Source organism: Trichoderma ghanense, assembly GCF_004382785.1.
Source record: "Trichoderma ghanense strain CCMA-1212 chromosome Unknown scaffold_25, whole genome shotgun sequence".
NCBI classification, from domain to species: Eukaryota; Fungi; Ascomycota; class Sordariomycetes; order Hypocreales; family Hypocreaceae; genus Trichoderma; species Trichoderma ghanense.
Window position 1 is genome coordinate 131,450 of NW_027395688.1, and position 18,689 is coordinate 150,138.

The 18,689-nt window shown below is 53.4% G+C and overlaps 7 protein-coding genes across 7 annotated transcripts; 3 read left to right on the plus strand and 4 right to left on the minus strand.

The window, feature by feature from the left end:
• Positions 1-23: 23 nt before the first annotated feature.
• CCMA1212_010406 (uncharacterized protein) lies at positions 24-392 on the plus strand (the record flags this gene model as incomplete). The annotated part of the gene is made up of 2 exons (XM_073707453.1): positions 24-29; positions 108-392. The coding sequence occupies 2 exons, from the start codon at positions 24-26 to the stop codon at positions 390-392; spliced, it is 291 nt and encodes a 96-aa protein (XP_073554078.1).
• Positions 393-540: 148 nt separating this feature from the next.
• On the plus strand, positions 541-1,567 carry CCMA1212_010407 (Carboxyvinyl-carboxyphosphonate phosphorylmutase; the record flags this gene model as incomplete). The annotated part of the gene is made up of 2 exons (XM_073707454.1): positions 541-720; positions 803-1,567. 2 exons carry the CDS (start codon positions 541-543, stop codon positions 1,565-1,567), a joined length of 945 nt encoding a protein of 314 aa, XP_073554077.1.
• A 196-nt stretch (positions 1,568-1,763) lies between these two features.
• On the minus strand, positions 1,764-4,057 carry CCMA1212_010408 (Regulatory protein LEU3; the record flags this gene model as incomplete). The annotated part of the gene is made up of 6 exons (XM_073707455.1): positions 3,897-4,057; positions 3,740-3,828; positions 3,533-3,642; positions 3,216-3,432; positions 2,718-3,155; positions 1,764-2,649 (listed from the first exon to the last, which is right to left on the minus strand). The coding sequence occupies exons 1-6, from the start codon at positions 4,014-4,016 to the stop codon at positions 1,764-1,766; spliced, it is 1,860 nt and encodes a 619-aa protein (XP_073554070.1). The 5' UTR covers positions 4,017-4,057.
• A 1,029-nt stretch (positions 4,058-5,086) lies between these two features.
• CCMA1212_010409 (uncharacterized protein) lies at positions 5,087-5,493 on the minus strand (the record flags this gene model as incomplete). The annotated part of the gene is made up of 2 exons (XM_073707456.1): positions 5,087-5,227; positions 5,305-5,493. The coding sequence occupies 2 exons, from the start codon at positions 5,491-5,493 to the stop codon at positions 5,087-5,089; spliced, it is 330 nt and encodes a 109-aa protein (XP_073554069.1).
• Positions 5,494-7,490: 1,997 nt separating this feature from the next.
• On the minus strand, positions 7,491-9,408 carry CCMA1212_010410 (Phosphoribosylaminoimidazole carboxylase; the record flags this gene model as incomplete). Its single annotated transcript, XM_073707457.1, has 3 exons — positions 7,491-7,694; positions 7,761-8,448; positions 8,519-9,408. The coding sequence occupies 3 exons, from the start codon at positions 9,406-9,408 to the stop codon at positions 7,491-7,493; spliced, it is 1,782 nt and encodes a 593-aa protein (XP_073554034.1).
• A 2,521-nt stretch (positions 9,409-11,929) lies between these two features.
• On the minus strand, positions 11,930-14,831 carry CCMA1212_010411 (Beta-mannosidase A; the record flags this gene model as incomplete). Its single annotated transcript, XM_073707458.1, is given in 4 exon segments — positions 11,930-14,220; positions 14,283-14,554; positions 14,575-14,812; positions 14,828-14,831. 4 exon segments carry the CDS (start codon positions 14,829-14,831, stop codon positions 11,930-11,932), a joined length of 2,805 nt encoding a protein of 934 aa, XP_073554035.1.
• Positions 14,832-16,562: 1,731 nt separating this feature from the next.
• On the plus strand, positions 16,563-18,596 carry CCMA1212_010412 (Alpha-galactosidase 3; the record flags this gene model as incomplete). Its single annotated transcript, XM_073707459.1, has 4 exons — positions 16,563-17,403; positions 17,465-17,649; positions 17,707-17,720; positions 17,771-18,596. The coding sequence occupies 4 exons, from the start codon at positions 16,563-16,565 to the stop codon at positions 18,594-18,596; spliced, it is 1,866 nt and encodes a 621-aa protein (XP_073554032.1).
• Positions 18,597-18,689: the final 93 nt, after the last annotated feature.

Consider the following 18,689-nt stretch of genomic DNA (forward strand, 5'->3'; position numbering starts at 1 on the left):
TCCAAGTATTTGCATCGACAGCAATGACGGTAGCTGTGAGAGGCGCTGGAACCGAGAGAGAGCATCAGGATAGAGTCGATGCATCGTGTTAAATATGTACTTTTCAGTCTCAGACGGACAAGGTGAAGAGCATGAACCCGGACCGGCAGACCATCGACGCGGGGACCCCAGACTTTACCCCAGCCTTTAAACTTTGGTCGAACCTTGATCGAAGACATAACCTGGGGTCTAGCGCTGGTGATGAATTAGGGGGGTGCAAACCGTTGTCTGGCGCTCCCCGAAAGAACGCCGATCGGAATCGCAGAGCTCGCCGATCGGAGACGGAAACGCCGGTTCGGCATTCCGTCGGGCGAGCGATTGTCGCCTCAGTGGAAGATCTGTGGATCCAATGATCAGTCAGACTCTGGACATATATAAAACTGTACAAAATAATTTTACAGCTCTCAGAAAAGAGATCAATAACCTCAACAACCAGTCTCTCAGAGATACCTCTTGGATCCTAGCCAACTCACCGCTTCGCCATCGCCAACTTCGCCAACCATGTCTGACATAAACGGAGATGCAAATGGGCACAATGGACATGCCGGCGCTCCCACACCCGCTGCAACGCGGCTCCGAAAAATGCTCACGGAAAGCGATGAGTTGATCGTCATGCCAGGTGTCTATGATGGCCTCAGCGCGAGAATTGCGCTGGAAGTTGGGTTTGATGGCCTCTACATGGTAAGCACCCCCTATAGCTGTAGCTGAGTCCCGCTATGGGCATGATTTGTCTGTGTTTTCACGATGTTGATGCGGCGCATAGACTGGCGCCGGAACATGTGCTTCAAAGCTGGGGCAGCCAGATCTGGGCTTGGCCACCCTCAACGACATGAGAGAGCACGCCGAGATGATTGCCAACCTGGACCCCCGCGTCCCTGTCATTGCTGACGCCGACACGGGCTACGGCGGCCCCATCATGGTTGCTCGCACGGTGGCGCACTACCATCGAAGTGGTGTCGCCGGTCTGCACATTGAGGACCAGATCCAGACCAAGCGCTGCGGACATCTCGGGGGCAAGGAAGTTGTCAGCGTTGACGTATTCCAGCAGCGCATCAGGGCTGCCGCTGCCGCCCGGGACAAGCTGGCGTCTGACATTGTCATCATTGCCCGGACAGATGCGCTGCAGACCGATGGCTTCGACGAGGCTATCCGTAGGCTCAAGGCTGCCGTCGCTGCTGGTGCTGATGTTGCGTTCCTCGAGGGCGTCACCACCAAGGAAGAGGCCCGAGAGGTGTGCCGATTGCTTGCACCAACCCCCGTTCTCCTCAACATGGTCGAGAATGGAGCGACACCATCCTGGACGGTGGCCGAAGCTAGAGAGCTGGGCTTTAGAATCATCATTTTCCCCTTTGCAGCTATTGCCCCGGCATATGAAGCTATTCGCAGCACATACCTGCGACTCAAGGAGACTGGCGCCACAGGCGTCGATCCGACTTTTACCCCCAAGAAGTTGTTCACGGTTGTAGGCTTGAAGGAGGCGACTGCTGTGGATGTGGCAGCTGGCGGGCAGCTGTACGACAAGGTGTAAATACTAGTTGATTCTGGAGGAAAGGTCGACCCCGTAAATAATGTTGGAAATAGAAGCCAGTGTCATCCTGGCCATCCCAAGTTGAATCCGTCTGCAAGGCTACTCAAATGATCAAACATCATAGCATCTTGCATATCTTCGGAACTGAAGAGCGGCTGTGCATTCGGCGTTAGTGGGAAATGGGTGTAAATCGCAGTCATATCATCAACTTATCTTGTGTTTCTTCAGAGCCTTGATTGCGATCTTCGCTCTCCGATTGGAAATGTTTTCGCCATTCCCAAAGCGAGTCGTAAACGATGCTCATGCTCAGGCGGTTTCGAACACGCAAGCGCAGGTCGTCGATGGATTGTCCGCTAATGACTCGAGGATCCGGTAGAGTACAGAAGAATCCAATGACGTCGCTGAGACGGCCGGGGAGATCGTTGTTCGCAACCGACATCTTTCGAAGTGATGATATGGCAGCGTCAAGGAGCCTCTTGCCCGCGTCGACGTCCAGAAGCTTTTCGAAGTATCCATTCATCATCACCTTGAGAATGATGAAGGCCGCAGAGACAAACACCTGGTAACAGAAGAATGGGCAGTAGTGAAAGAATCCGCTCTCCTGGCTATCCATCTCGAGAGACTGCTCTATGAGTGAATAAGCAGTGTGGTACAATACGACGATGCGATCGGAATATCCATCGACGCTGGACTCGTCAAAGAGGTAGAATGAGTGAAGATGAAGGCGGGCGGCGGCGAGATAGTAACGAGTCATGGCTACATAATCAATCATTAGCATAGTTGGCTGGCTTGAGAGGGGGCAAAGTCCATGATTACGCGTCATATTGATCGCCTCACGCTCCAGGTCGACAAGGGACGCGTTGAGAAGTCGGTACAGCGACAACCGCTCACGAGCTGACGTGAATCCGGCAGGATCGAGGGCATTGGATGTCAGCGCTTGAGACACTCGGTATCTGAATTGCTCGATGCGAAGATGCCATCTCAGAGAAATATCGTGGGGTGATGACATTGACTCGGGTGCAACCGTGAGGGACCAGTCGTGCATTTGTATTGTGGCTGGCAGACCGCATCCGACACTTACACTATAAGAAAGAGCGTAAGATGTGTGAAGCTTGATGGCAACATGAGATTTCGACGACTGTGACATTACCTTTGCGCGACGATATTGCAAGCTTCCCAGGTCTTGACCCATTCGGAGTACTCGTACACGCTGAGATGTAGAGGAACCTTGACGAAGTCCTCTGCGTTGAGCGCGCGGTGCAGCCCCATTTGCGTTCCCATCTGCACCATCATGCCCGCCAGCATATATGTCGGATCCGCAGTGCTGCTGCTCGTCGGAAAGGGCCAACTGCAGAGAACCACCAGACTCTGCACTACGCGAAGTGAATATGGAATGGAGCGGAGAGTTTTCCACAGAAGGTCGGTGACACTTCTGGCGAGCTTGGCCAGCAGCGTCGGATGGCTCTGGAGCCTCCGGGCGGCGACAGCAATAATAGACCAAAACAGAAGCTCAGATGATTCGTGGTACTCGTGAAGCGAGGTGCTTGGATCCAGGAACGGGAGATACGGGTGATAGTGAAGTATGTAACTGCGTGCGGCTGTCAGTTTAATCCATCTCGAGAAAATGCTACCCTTCTTTTTCCCTCACATGAGATACAGTTCGTCAATCTCTTCGACAGTGAGCTCGACGTTGCCCAGTTTCCTGGCCCTCGGAATAGTAATGATTGACCTCCGCGGCTCCTGTGGTTGGTCGATGACAGGTTGAGTGGTAAGTCCCGGAACACGAGAGCTTTCTTTTGGATCTGGTGATGGCCCAGACGCGCCGGATACCGAAGACACGGCTACCTCGCTGACACGCGCCTCAGCTGAAAGCATCCCATAGATGAATATGTTAGCTTAGCTTCTCGTAATACACCAAGAAGAAAGACGTGATGAATTCGTGAGAAAAAGGCCGAATGTACTAACAAGGAGCTGCTGGAGTTAGAATAGGCCATTCGAGAGCAGCATTGCTAGCTTCGCGAGTGGCTAGTTGTCGTCTGAGCTCCCGGACTTCATTCTCCAGCTCAAAGGATTTTCTGGAAACGGGTGATTTGGGTGTTAGACATCCATCATTCCAAGTCAAGAAAAATTCCACTTTCAGAAACTTGCCTTCTCTTCCGTGTTCTGCGGAACTCGGTGTCTACTTTGCATGAAAGACTGAGCCTCTGGCACCGAGAGCACGTACTGGGGGCGCCGTCATTGGCAACCAAGTCGCATCGAAGCTACCAAGGCTGTAAGCTCAGCTTCCTACCTAGTTAGGTAGGTATGCGCGATTCAGAAAATCTCGTACTTTTTGCTGCTTGCACTCATTGCAGGCTCTGCGTCGCGGCTGTTTGGTAGTGGGCTCGCCGTTTCGTGGCTCGGCTCGGATTGTGGGAACAGTGGGTGTGACTTCATGTTGGGACGACATTTGGCAGACCTTTGGCAGCCCGACTTGGCACACGACCTCGCCTAGAGATCTTTCTTCTAGGCCACCGTGGCAGAATCGACGAGATTTCTTGCTTTTGGTGAATTTATAGAGGACAATAAGCACTGATGCTTGAGTTCGGGCAGGCGGATAGATGGCTCAAGACATGCTACCTATGGACGGCACGTGACTCCACATTACCTCTCCTGCCTCTCTGAACTCGACCTTGATCTAGTTCGCTACCCTGTAGGTTTCATTTCTTGGAATTGCTTTCCATACTACCTAGAGGTCCGTTGTATGATTCTGAGATGGTGAGATGCCTGGAAAGTAATAATTAAATTCTCCTCGGGGAAGCAGCGGGATTATTACTGTCAAGGAGATTCTCAATCTTCGCTTTCACCAGGGGAGCCTGGTGAGCGGGTCAAAACTTCATGTTGACTTCGATTACAGATTGCCGATTCATGGCAGCAACGTGCTTAAATGTCGACATGCAAAGATTGTCTTAATAAATGAGAGGTGCGGTGGATGGAAACGCAGTGGCAGAGGTTGAAAGGTTGACCCCTCCGTCGTCCGAATTCGCTGGGACGACTTCGAACTCCAAAGCGTATGTTAAAAGAAACACCCTGGGCTGTGGTCGAGCAGTTGCGTATGGCTCTCTAATGACTCATCTTGGAGTTGAAACTCTTTGGAACTGCTCCAAGATTCTATTGCTCCATCTCTGAAAGAGAGCTGGCTCAACTGTTGCAAAATAAACCAAACTTTCTGACTGGCCGGTCCCAGATATTCAATACGTGTCCTATAGAACAACAAGGCCAACAAAGGACAAGGACGGAGGAAGCATTTTGACAAGACCCAAGTGTGTCCCAATCTTTGTTCCATTTGCATATCCATCTGCTTTACTGTAAGATACAAGTAAAAAAATATATATATATATATATCCTGCCCTGGGCGACGGGGCCTCCTTTGGACTATCTAGACGGATTCCTCAACGCCCAAGCCCGACAGAAGTGGGTCGTTCTGGCCGGGAATGGACGTCGGCGTGTATTAGGAGCTCTTCCCCCTGAAAATTGCCCTTAATCGTCGCTGGATGCGGTTGGGGTTGGGGATGGTGTTGCGTTGATATTGGAAATTGGAAGGGGCAAATTAAATACTGGCATGCCTGTGGGTAGAGGATTGGCGGCAGTGATGGGTCCATTGTTGTCCTCATTCTTGCACTGCTCGAGGCGTTAGTTTTACTGAAAAGGCATGCGATTGGGGTAGTGGAATTGGGGGGGCAGGTTTGTCGACTTACCCAGAGGTACTTGGCGTTGCAGCTGCTTGAGCAGTATGGGTAGAGAAGGGCGTTGAAGGAGGGCTTGCACTTCTCCAGGCACTTGTCTCGATTATACTTGCACACGGTGGTACCGCGGGCTTCGACGTCCGGGGCCGTAGGAAGGGCAACAGCCAGGGGAAGGAAAACGAGGAGGGCAGACAGTTGCATCTTGGCGGCTTGATGTGGTTGTTGTGGTTGTTGAGGGCTAAAGGGAGCGAGTAGGTTGAGAAGAGAGGAGGAAGAGCCATGGATTTATAGGCGAACGGGGGATAAGTCGATGTCAAAGTAGCATGCGCTTTGCGTCAGTCAGGGTGTTGAGCCGAAGATAGGTAGAAACCGGGTTCCATCTTCGTTCTAGACGGCGACGGCCTGTGGAGGGATTGTACGGTGGTTTGAGCGTCTGCGGAGTATGAGTGTTGGTTGGACTCGCTATCATACTTGACGAGTCCAGTCTATAGATAAGGCTTGCTGTTGATGCATCTGGTCGACAGGTAGCTTTAGGGGTGGAGTCTATTGTATTCTGAGACTGGGGAAGAGTGGATTATCGAATGACGATTCGAAATGCTGTATATATAGACGATGCTTGATCGCTATTGCAACGCAGACGGGCTCGGACCACAGCCTCGCGGGGCCCCGGGCACTTGAGGAATCACCCCCGGATTCCCGTGTCTATGAACATACAATGCTTTGCAACTTTCTCACTTCAAGTTCTTCAAGCTCTATTTGAAATAGAATTGCCCACAATTGCTGCTGGCTACCTGACTTGTTCCACCCTACTCGTCACGGATTAGCCGCCCCCTATATGATTGATGTAATGCGGCGGGCAAGTCATATTCTATGCAGCAACTCGGAGACGTGGTCTACGATCATCAGATCCGCTACCTACTGTTATTTCGTTTCTGAGGCATTTTATCGATGCGGTTCGCAAAGGTATTTTTGGAATGATATAATATCACACGGTACTGACTGGCATGAGTGCCTGCTATTGTTTGTATAGCCTCATTCGCACGGATCGTTTGGCGGGGTGTGTAGTCATATAGTGTGAAAGTCGTTATTGCCGCAAGGACAGCCTGTGGACAAAGATCGTGCTGCGACCACTTTTAACACAGTGGCGTCACTTTCCTTGACAACCCGACGTCCTTCTAGTCGCCACCATAGGCTTATAGGATAAGCAGGGATTCGCCCAAAGATGCCCGTTATCTCTTCAAGCGCGATAACTGAGCTGTCTCAATAGATTCCGCCCAAATCAACCTCGTTTACTCGTCAGACCAGCACAGGGATTGGATATAAATGTGTCGGATTCTGCTGGGTGGACGCCTTTATCATGGGCAGCTCAATCCGACAGCGAAGAGACCATCACCAGGTTGATCGAGCAAGGAGCTGACGTCTGGGCGAGAAGTCGTGTGAGCGGCGCAGAAAAAAAGGGGGGGGGGGCCGGGTCAGCCTTGTAGCTATCGGATTCTGTGGACAATCACACAGACCGAAGGGATCTCTTGACCCGCAACGAGCCCTTAGGGAGACTTGTGAACGCCGACAAGAATGGGATAGCAGACGTCACACGACCAAGCCGGGGATAGGAAACCGATTGACAGCAGCAGCCGTCGAGTGGTCAGTAGAGGGACTCTATTTCTATTCTGTTTTAATTGCCATCATAAGGCAGGTATATTGTTGTGCTGGGACTTCGGAGGGGAAAATTGACGACAGAGGCATGTATTCCGCGCCGCAGGCATTTTGATCAAGCAGGAACCACTGCTAGCTGCCTACAACTCGGTGCCTCTTAACCACGGAGTAAGGATATCGGTCCATGGCTGGCTTGCGTGATATTGCCTGCTCTCGCTATTGTGACCCCCGAATCTATATGAGAAGCCTCCTTTTAAGGCATGAAGTAGTTAACTTTTTTTCCAAGACGTGATAAATTCAGAACAATTCGGATTTTTGTAAATGTTGAAAAAACAATGCCACAGAAGACGCTGCGTGTTGGGGGGTGCATGGTGTCACTGGCCGAGACAAACAGTTGCTGGACGTTGATATTTTAATTCACCAAGGCTTCCAGGTCCGATGTTGTCCAATGTGCGTAAACTGGGTCGAGTGCAAGAGGTCCTTTACGGCCAGCTTAGCATGTCGCAGTCGAGCGAGCTGGCTGGCAGCATCAAATCAAGCCTTCTTCATTTCTTCATTTGCGCAAGGTAGGCCTCGACGTTCATCTCTCGCAGTCGGTTCGCCTTGTCTTCCACCTGCTTCTCGTTGTCGAGCTGATACGCCTTCATTTTCTCGTGGTATTCGGGGATAAAGGCACCCAGGCATCGGATTGCGAGGAGGGCTGCATTGGTCGAGTTGTTGATGCCAACCGTGGCGGTCGGTACACCTCGCTATTTGTTTGTCAGCCTCCATGTAGAGGGAGGCGAAAAGATGGCAAGGAAGTCAGTTGTACTTACCGGCATCTGAACAATCGAGTACAGAGAATCAACGCCATCAAGATGCGTAGCCTTGACAGGAACTCCAATGACAGGCAATGGCGTGTAGGCCGACACCATTCCAGGCAGGTGAGCGGCTCCTCCAGCTGCGGCGATGATGACCTTGATGCCGCGAGCAGCGGCTTTGGTGGCGACATCAGCCATCTTGGCCGGCGTGCGATGCGCCGATGTGATGTCGACTTCCCAGGGCACGCCAAACTGGTTCAGGATATCGATGCCAGCCTTGAGCACCGGAAGGTCAGAGTCCGAGCCCATCGTAACCAGGACCAGCGGTGCCTGTGCGGGTTTGGAAACTGCCTGGTCCGGCCGCAAGGCCTTGGTGCGTGATTGCAGCCTCTCTTGTCTGATGTCGCTGGCCATGTCCACCAGCGGCTTCGCAAATTCTTCGAGCTCCGCGATGCTGGCGACCAAGCCAGTAACTGTGATGTGTCCAATCTTTCGACTGGGCTTGGACTCTTTGCCGTAGAGGTGAACGTAAACCGCCATCTTGTTTCCGTACATGGACTTGGCTTTCTCGACAAGTGGGAGGTGGGAGTCGGGATTGGCGCCTCCAAGGATGTTGATCATGATGCTTGAAGCAACGTATGGCTCGATCGTGGGGGGGAGAGTCTGGTCGAGGATCGCGGTGAGCTGTGCCTTGTACTGTGACCTAATGGAACCCATTGATTAGAGTCTGAGAGGAAGGAATGGAAGGAATCAATCAACAGGCAGTTGCTTACATGTATGGCACTGCTTCAATAAACAGATGGCCTGAGTTGTGCGGTCGAGGCGCAATCTCGTTGACAAGAATCTGGTTGTCCTTGGTGACAAACATCTCTACAGCAAAAATACCTCTTCCCCACAGCTTATCGACGACGTCGCTAGCCACCTGCTGCGCTCGCTCGCAGGCAGAAGCCGGAGTTGTCCGTGGAGGCAGGTAGACTCGGGAGCAAATGTTGTCTTCGTGTACGGTCTCGACCGCGGGATACGGCAGCAAACGCTTGGTCCGGCCCTCGTCGTCTTCCGTGCGAATCACGAGGACAGACAGCTCGCATTGGAACGGGACAAACTTTTCCGCATAGCAGCTGAACTTGCCAAACTCGGCGACAGCATGTTCAAGGTCAGCGTCGCCAGAGATCTTCATGTTCCCTCGGCCGTCGTAGGAGTCCTTCCTGGCCTTGAGCATCCAGGGATAGCCGAACTTGGCAGACACGGCCTTGAGAGAGGCGAGCATGGCATCGCCAGATCCCTCAATGGCTACCGACTCAGCAACGGGGATTCCCTTGCTGGCAAGGTAGGCCTTTTGCTCGTATTTGTCCTGGATCAGCCGAATCGTCTTCCAAGACGGGCAAACGGCGACCTTTGTAGTCGTCGCAATCTCCTCCAGCACCCTCGTGTCCACGTGCTCCGTCTCGACGCTGAGGACGCTGCAGTGGGAGGCCAGCTCCTTGATCTTTGCCGCGTCCTTGTACGAGCCATTGATGTTGCGGCTGTTGTGGTTGACCTGTTTCGCGGGGGCATTTTCGGCGTCGAGGATGGCGATTTCGACATCGAGGGGAGCAGCGGCCTGGCACAGCATTCGGCCCAGCTGGCCGCCTCCCAGGAGTCCGATGACGGGTTTCGGGCTCATTTTTAACGTCGAGAGAAAGCTTGACGCGTGTGACCCGACTTCGTTTGCTCGGTTGAGCGGCAGCTCGGTAGGTAGCTTTCGTAGGGACTCGTCGAGGTCGTTGGAGGGAATAGAGCAGCAATTGGAAACCAGTTGAAAGTTTTTAATGTCCTAACAAAATACCTAGCATGGGATTGCCTAGCAGGTTTGATACCCCACCATGTCTCATGCCCCGCCTCAACACTGATAGCAGTACAGTACCTACTTAGGCACTTAGTATAAATGTGACTCATAAGCTACCAAATTACCGGCAGAATAGCATCACAAGGGCAGATGCGAGTAAAGCCACTCGAGGCTCGCTCGCTTCATGTACGCGACTGGAGTAACAAGGCGTATAATGCACAAAGTCGCGGACTATCACAGCAGCAAAACTTCGTACAAAGTCCGATATGCTCAAGTGTTATCGTTATCGGCTATCGATATGGCGCTTCGAGTGCCCCGCCGTAATGTGCGGGCGCATATCTTATCTGTCGATCAAGCAAGATCAGAGATCGCGACTCATGCAACATCGTGACGGCTTACGCCATGACGTCATCTACCCAATTGCAGATGCTTCGTCTCGTCCATCGGCTAACCTGCATTGACTGAATTCTTTCTTGTGTCAACAGCATCTGCTCTGCGGGTGTATCGTTCACTTGATCAAACAAACGTTTTCACATTTTCAGGATGGCTGTTGGTTCCTCTTCAGCTTATATTAGTGGCATTTTACTAAAAGCTGTCTGTGAAGTATGTCGATGAAAATATCAGATTCCGTTTCATCCCCTCTGCCTCCGCTGATTGTGTATGGGGGGAGTGTCTCGAAAGGAATGATGAGATTCCGTTTCACAGACCTTCTGATCACGCTAATCACTTTTGATCAAATTCTCACGGATGCATTCATGTCCTCGGTTAGTGTTTCACCTAGATAGGCATCTTGTCCCCTCTCGATGCAGTGTATATATCCTAGATGCCTAGGTCGTTCAAATGATAGCATTGCAAGAATGAAGAGGTGAGATGTCGCTGAGATATCGCTGGTAAGATGGAACCAATCCGAGACCCGCGTCGCAATTGCTCATGTCTGTTCCACGGAGGTTTGTGGTGGTGATGCCTGAGCATATCTTGCTTACATAACCTCTGATTCACCACATCTCTTGCCTTCCTGTTCTTTCCCGCATAACATCTTCCCCTCTCTGACTCAATCCTCTTGCACAGGAGGTCAGATCCCTCTTCATTCCTTATTTGACTCTTCTCCAGCTGAAAATGCTACAAACTATCGAAAAAGATCGCACCCCTGTTGTCAGTTCGACCATCCTGTTCCTTCGATTCCCTGTCGCTGCGGTTTCAACCACGTTTTTCTCCTCCCCCTAGGTACCATCAAATCGAGTCGGCACAGTCTGCCCGAAAGAGATTGGCGTGTTCAGAATGAATATGAGCTCTTGGCTCTCTCAGACGATATATGATGAAAGTGACCACACCTCTCTGACCTCTTCATGCCCAGTTGTTGCCACTCTCGTCCCTCCACTTCGGCTCCATCGGAAACCGCCGCCCAAAGTCGTTTCGAAAAATTTCCCGTTCGTGTCGTCTACAGAGAGGGTTTTCGGGCGTCCGTTCTCGACTGAACTTCTCGTGCTAGGTCGAGTCCCGTGCATTTCTATATATACACGCTATGGCTTGGCCGGTTGGTTGGTTGGGGGGGAATGGAAGCACCTCGGAGTCGATATGCTGCAGACGCAGTTCATTCAGCGACCCTGATCGGGCACCTTTCCGCTTCATTACGAAGTCGCTTTTGTCCTGATTTTCTCACCATGTTTGGCATGAGAATCGAAGAGTCGTCGAAACAGGTATGCCTTAAGCATTTCCTCCTGATTCGTTCCCGCGTCACAATCGTCACTACCGCGTCGAACAACACAATTCTCGCCTCTTCCCGGATCCTTGACCCTTGTTACGCTAACTGTCTTTCGAGGCTTGTAAACCTGATGGTCGCTCAGCTGCTTACTCGAACTCGGCAGGTCGCTTGTCCAAGCAGTCCCGTACAATGTCCGGCTGACCGCGCGTCTCTCCCCACAGCAGGAACGGTGAGGACTAAAGGTACGTAATCTCAGTCTTCCGGATCGAGAATCCATTCCAAGCACGTTTCCGCACCATCTCTTGACCTCTAGGCGTCCGGACTCTGTGAATCTGACAGTGATAGTATTAGCACGAGGACTCGATGAGCCTACTTCTGTAGCTGGGTGGAGATTACTTTGGATAGCTCTCGGTATAGTACGCCAGATACAGTGGTTGCTGCAGACGTGTGTGCCACGTCCAGGAATCAGATGTTCACGATCATGTTGCACAATCTTGCGATGGCGAGCGGCTCACTTTGTACACAAACCGAAATCCGACCCGAACCGACGCGGCAGCATTTCCGAGCCTCGACCGCCCGTACTGGACACGACCAGAATTGGCTCAAGGCAAGTCAAATGAAATGTCTTCTGTAATGCAGGCAACCGTACATCTCTAACTACTTGTCCACGTTGTCATAGATGGATCGCAGAACAACATCGTTGATCCATGAGCCCCTCGACCAGTCGTCCCACACCGTAAAAGTAATGGTACGGCTCTCGCCCTTGTTGAGCCAGAAACCGTTCTGGTCAAAGTATCCCCTCACGGTGGAGGGGTAATCAACCCAGACCCATGCCGCAACCCCCTTGGTGGCGGTGATCTTGAACTGGGCAGTCTTTCCATGAAGCGACTTGGTCATGATCAGGCCGGGATCGGCAATACTGCTCAACCGGAGGCTCTGAGGGTGAAAGAACTTGGAGTGGATATATTCGCCGGCTTTGATGGAGATGGAGAGCAGCGCGTTGGACGACGGGTTCTTGCAAGCAAAGAAGGTCGACAGTGCTGGATACGTGACCAGTCGAGTGGCATTGATGGGCTGCACGTCAAAATTGACCTTGAACGATCCATCGCGATCAGGATTGACATGTACGGGAGGATCAACATTCAGAGCATTGCCTTTCCAATCGACCCACTGGAAGATGGCAGTTCCGGAAACCTTCTCCCACAGATCCGAAACAACCCAGACCTCCAAGACATCGGTGGCCTCGTCGTAAAAGGGCCAGACAACGACGGGGCTGAAGATATCCTTGGCGGCATAGTAGGCCACCTTCTGGCGCAGGTTGTGCTCCGTACTGGACCAAGTCGGGCCGACCCAGATGTCGTTGAACTGCCAGTACAGGGAGCCCATCTGTCTGTTGGGAAGACCAGATCCGCGTCGGTAAAAGGCAATCTGGGCCTGGTAGTAGTCGGCCTGGAACACCTGCGAGGTCCACGTCCAGGCGGTGAAGTTGGCCACGGGATCTGGCAGCTGAGGTAGCGGGTACCACAGCTTGATGCTGTCGGTGAACTGGTTGATGCCATTTGCGGAGGATGAGAAGAAATCGCTGCCGCCGCTCAGATGACGGTTGTGGTGGCGGACATAGGACGAGTCAAAGTTGAATTCGCTCTCGGGGATCGCATCTCTCCAGGAGTAGACGGACGGCATAGATGGGAAGCCAAACTCGTCGGCAAAACGGCCAACGGGGTAGCCGCTGTACTGGAACGCAATGCTGCCGTCATAGTTGTAGAAGTCGGTGTCGAGATATATCGCATCAGGGCTCTCCATATAGTCATATCGCGATGTCTGGGGGCTGACGGAGTCGAAGTCGAGCGAAGTGTATCCGTGGTAGGTGGAAGAGGGGATATAGCTGATGGAGTGGGTGTTGGCGTACACACACTTGGCGAGGTGCTGCTGGAAGATGGTCTCATAATCCTGCAGCTGGGTGTTGTTCCGGGGGTTGAGCCACCAGCCATAGATGAGGTACTCGAGCTCGTTGCCTCCAGCCCACAGAGCCAGACTGGGGTGGTGGTTCACACGGCGGGTGTTGTAGTACGCTTCGGCCTCATACTCGGCAAGGAAGTCGGGCGTGGCAGGGAAGTAGGCGACGGAGAACTGGAACTCGGACCAAAGCAGCAGACCCATCTCGTCGGCCAAGTCATACGCCCAGTCGGGGAGGTAGGCTCCGGAAGCCCAAATGCGCATCATGTTGAAATGGGAGTTGACGGCCAGCTCGAAAGTCTGCTTGATCTTGGTCTGGTTGACACGAGGCCAGAAGACATCGGGAGGGACGAAGTTGGAGCCCTTGGCATACATTTCGTGGCCGTTGATCTCGAACTTCCAGCTGGCTCCCGGAGCGACGCCCTTGGCTTTGTCTGCTTCAGTGATGGCGTTGAGGTTGAGGACAATGGTTCGGAAGCCAACACGCTTGGTGACGGTGGCATGCTTGGGAACTCCGGCGCTGATGAGAGACAGCGTCGCGGTGTACAATGGCTGCTCGCCGTAGCCAGAGGGCCACCACAGGTCGACCTTGGTATTGATGATGGTGCTGCCGGTGATTGTGCCGTCATTTTGGGTGATGCCCACCAGGTTGGCCTCCTTGAGCGTGTGGCCCTTGCTGTCGACAATCTTGACGTGGAACTGGGAGCCCTTGGGCAGCGCACCGATGTAGTCGATGCTGGCGTTGAAGACCCAAGGCTTGGACTGATCGGGCGACAGGTTGGGCATCTGACCCTGGCGATAGATGTCAATGGCCGTGTTGGTGATGTACACGGGATCCGTCTTGGCCTTTTGCACGATGTACGCCGGGCGCCAGGGACCGGCTGGGGCAAACTGCGGGCCCCAGTCCCAACCGAAGTCGCTCTCCTGCTTTCGCATGTAGACTCGGCCCTGAAACTCCTGTCCGCCGTAGCCGTTGGCAGAGTTGACAGTGGCTGGACATCGACGACTCGTTAGCGGGGAGACTTGCACCATACAGGCGTGGAGAACAACGTACCGAGATCACTCCGCTGGGAAATATCGAGCACGATTTTGCTCGCAGAGCCGAAGTTCAAGCTGAGGACGGGGTCGCCCTTGCACTTGGGCAGGATGTCAGAGACATCAAAGGTGTATTTGCGGAACTGGTTCTTGGTGTCGCCAATTTTCTGGCCGCAGAGCTTGATCTCACAAAAGGTATCGAGACCCTCAAAGACGAGCCATGAACCCAAGCCGTTTCCAGACTTGCTGATGCGCTTCTTGTCAGCTTCGAAGCTCAGTCCCGCCACCCAACTGCCGCCACAACCACCTACAGTCCCTTGATGGGCCCGGACGTGTATGTCCAGTTCATTCGCTGAACCCAAAACTGGTTCCACTCGTTGAAGCCATATATGGGGTCGTCGATGACGCCGGCAGCCAGCAAGTCGATGTGCGCATACGAGGGAAGCTTGCCAGGCACGGTGGCGTTGACGCCGTTGCTGACCGTCCATGAAACATCGCTGAGGTTGAATATGCTCTGCGCGGTGACGCAGCTCGTCAAGAGCGAAAGCGCTGCTAAGAACCGACCCATTATGCCAAAGGTCTTGCAACTGGAGTCTTATACCAGGAGAGGTTGTCCACCTGCAATGGCAATGGCGGTGGAAACATACTTCAACAACGAGAGCACCTTTTCGAGTCTACCTTATATACAACCAAGCCAACTGAGAGGCGGATAAACGAACAAACAGACTGGGCACAGTTTCCGTCGTCTTCACCTTTAATAGCAAGCAACGCACCGCCAACATATAGCCAACATGCCTCGGGAAATCATTTCTTCTTTCTCTCTCGCCTCACCTCGACTGCCAGCTTGGCACAGTACAGTTTCCGTATGAGTAATCAGGCAACGACAACAGACAGACTGGAGGACAGATCGAAACCCAAAGCTGGGCAACCACATGTCGACTCTGTGGTTCCCTGAACCGATTTTCTCTCCGCCTTGACGGTGTCCCAATCTCAATCCCTGCTCCGACGACAGGAGCCAACGGCAGATGACCAAGACGAAGAGAATTTACGGTATTGGCATAAGCATACATACACTAGCCCCCGCCTCCACACTTTACGATTATGGTTATATTGACGATCTGAGGACACGGAAAAGAACGAAGCTTGACTTTACCCACGAGATGTTTCTCTTGGCTGCGGCTTCGGCTAGAGCCATCAGGCTCTCACATTTCCATGGTGAATAGCCGTCTATCTTCATCGCCTTGAGCTTTTCCGAAATGACGAGTCCACTTTTCACGAGCTTTCTCCAGACCAATTTAGTGCTTTGTGAGCTTCCGTGGGGAAAGCTCGTGTGGAGAGAGTGACAGGCCGGCTAGAGAGTTGTCGGCTAGCAGCAGCTTGTCCTCGGCGAGCAAGACCATTCGAGAACGCAATTCGACGCCAGGAACGAGTTATGGGACGAAGGCATCTGCCCCTGTGTTTCCGCGCTTTCACAACCACGACATACATACGACGTCAAACCACGAGCTTATGGGAGAGCAGAAAGACAAGGCCCATGGGTCATCCAGCGGGGCGGATCATGGGGTAATGAAATCGCGGGGAATGCATGGAGGAGATTACTGATGCTTGGAGGCTTCCTTGAGGGGTAAACTGCACCAACACTCCATTAGGAAGGTTGAGCGCGGGGAAGACGATAGAGGGAAAGGCGGACAAGAGTTTTATACGAGTTGATGAAGATTTGCTCGGCATTAGCTCCAGAGCTCAGCCATGTCTGTCCAGCCAGAGCATTGGATATTAATCCGGGCGGAAATGGTCAATGGAGCTTTTCTCGGATGGACTCAAGGGCTGGAAACATCTGGGCGTGGGTATGAGCCCCCGTCCGGAAGCCAATGGACGCCGTTGGCCAATGGAGACGTTTCCGCTGACACTACTCCGTAGGTAGGTAAGAGTGTGTTTGCCGCGGAACGAGCCAGCGCCACCACAACCAGCACGGAGCAAGGTGGAGGAGAGACGAGTAACTACATGGGCTGGCCCATGGAAAGCAGAGACGGCCAAAGCTGCCCGGGCCTTGCAAGGTTCCGGGTCGGCTCGAGCGAGGCTATTTGCTCTGCTCCGTCCACTAGTCTCTTAGAGCTTCTCCGTGCGTTGCCGTGAGAATCTCGCCAAGTTCCGAGAAGCCATACCACGGCGCGGCGGCGTGACGGAGAAGGCAGCTTGTATAAAGCATTTGCCTCCTCAATGCGAGGCTCCCACTTTAACTCAGGCGACAAGGCAGGTCAAGACTCTACTCTCCACGGCACAAAGCCTTCTCACAACCACCATGGCGTCGGCTGTTGTCTTCTCCCTAGCGGCGTCGGTGCTGCTGCAGCCCGTCCTTGCCACCAACACAGGCACGGTTCACTGTGCCGATGCCTCGTACGAGCCCGGCTCCGTCTACTTCACGGACAAGTGCTATACCGACATCCAGAACTGCATCACCAAGCTGTCTGCTGATCCGTCGCTTGTTGACTGCAATGGCGACAACATCAGCATGCAGCAGCAGGCTAATACGGGAGCTGTTGGCTCGGCCCAAAACAGCGACGTGAGCGTCTCCTTCAAGAGCATGGTCGACCTTTGCCTGCTGAGCGGCTCAACCAGCGGGACCTGGGGCTGGAGTGACAACCAATGGTACTGGCTGTGGACCAGCGGCAGTTGCTACACCAGCGAGGCTGCAAACGGCGCCATCAAGACGCGGCCGGCTCCTTACTGTCTGCAGGATCGCGACTCTCCCCTGCCCGATTGCTACCCCCAGCCTAAGCCCGGCGGCGGTCCGCTCAAGGTGCTCAAGATGGCCAAGACGACCAACGGCTTCACAAAATCGGCGCGAGGCTGGAACACATACGGAGCCCAGGCTCTGACCAACGGCTCCACGCTCATCCCCTCCTTCGCTGGCCAGTCCGGCCTGTACTATACTCAGAAGTTCGTCGAGACGCAGTGCGGAGTCTTGGCCGACTCCAGATTCAAGGCCGCTGGCTTCGATATGTGTAGCCTTGACTCTGGCTGGCAGTCGTTTGACACGGTTGATGACCATGGCCGAATCATTTACAACTCGACGCGATTCAACATGCCCCAACTTGGTCCCTGGCTGCACAAGAAGGACCTCAAGCTTGGCCTGTACATCAGTGAGTTTTGGCAATGTCATCTTCACCCCTTGGTTCCTCTTCCCCATCCTAACTCTCGCAGCACCGGGAGTTCCATGCCAGGCGGCCAACAAGACGATTCTGGGCACCGACATCAAGGTTGGAGACACGTTCAACGGCAACTTTGACCAGATTCTGTGCCAGTTTGACTACAGCAAGGACGGTGTTCAGCAGTGGCACGATTCCGCCGTGGCCCTGTGGGCCTCGTGGGGCGTTGACATGATCAAGGTGAGTCGAGATGGAACCATGTCTATATGAGACCTGGAGCTGACAAGGATCAAACAGCTCGACTATATTACGTGAGTCAAGGTAGATGTCATATTCGAGTGTGTACTGACATAATCGAAAGCCCTGGATCCCCCCAGAATGGTGCCATGCTGGGCTGCCGGAACTCCGACGCCGTTGTCGCCTACCAGAAGGCCATTGCCAAGTCGAAGCGTGACATTCGCCTCAACATCTCGTGGAAGCTCTGCCGTAATGAGACCTGGCTACCCGTCTGGAGCGGCCTGGCCGAATCGATGCGTACCGACCAGGACATCAACAACTACGGGCACGAGACGTTCTTGGCCTGGCAGGTTGCCCAGCGCGCCATTGAGAACTACCGGCAATACATTGGCCTACAGCTGCAGCGCAACGTGCCCCTGACCATCTACCCGGACATGGACAACCTGTTTGCCGCCAACGCCGAGAAGCTGACTGGCGTTAACGACACCATGCGAACCACTGTGATGAACCACTGGCTTGGTGCTGGCGCCAACCTGATTCTGGGCAACGACTTGACGCAGACTGACGCACTCGGCTACAAGCTGCTGACGAGTCCTCAATCCACCACCGCCGCCAACTTCTTTGCCAAGTACCCCATGCAGCCGCGAAACCCTCGCACCGGCAACAACCTCGCCCAGCAGCTGCAGTCGTGGATCGCCGGCCCGAGCGACAATGGAAAGGAGGCGTACGTTCTGATTGCCAACTACGGGCCGGACCAGGGCTCCGGCGGCTTCAACACGCACCTTTACGGACGACAGACTGTGACTGTCTCTCTGGCCGGTCTCGGCCTGAGCTGTTCCGAGTGGGAGTTTACCGATGTGTGGTCGGGCAACTCTACTCGCGTCAACAACTACTACACGGCCTACTTGACGGAGGGAGAGTCTCAGCTGCTTCACTTGACCCAGGTCTAGACGGAAGGGGTGGCAGATAGAATTGAGTTTATTTAGCGTTAACTTATTCAACGAGTTATCTCATGTTCGCCGATGAGCCACGATAAAGCTCGA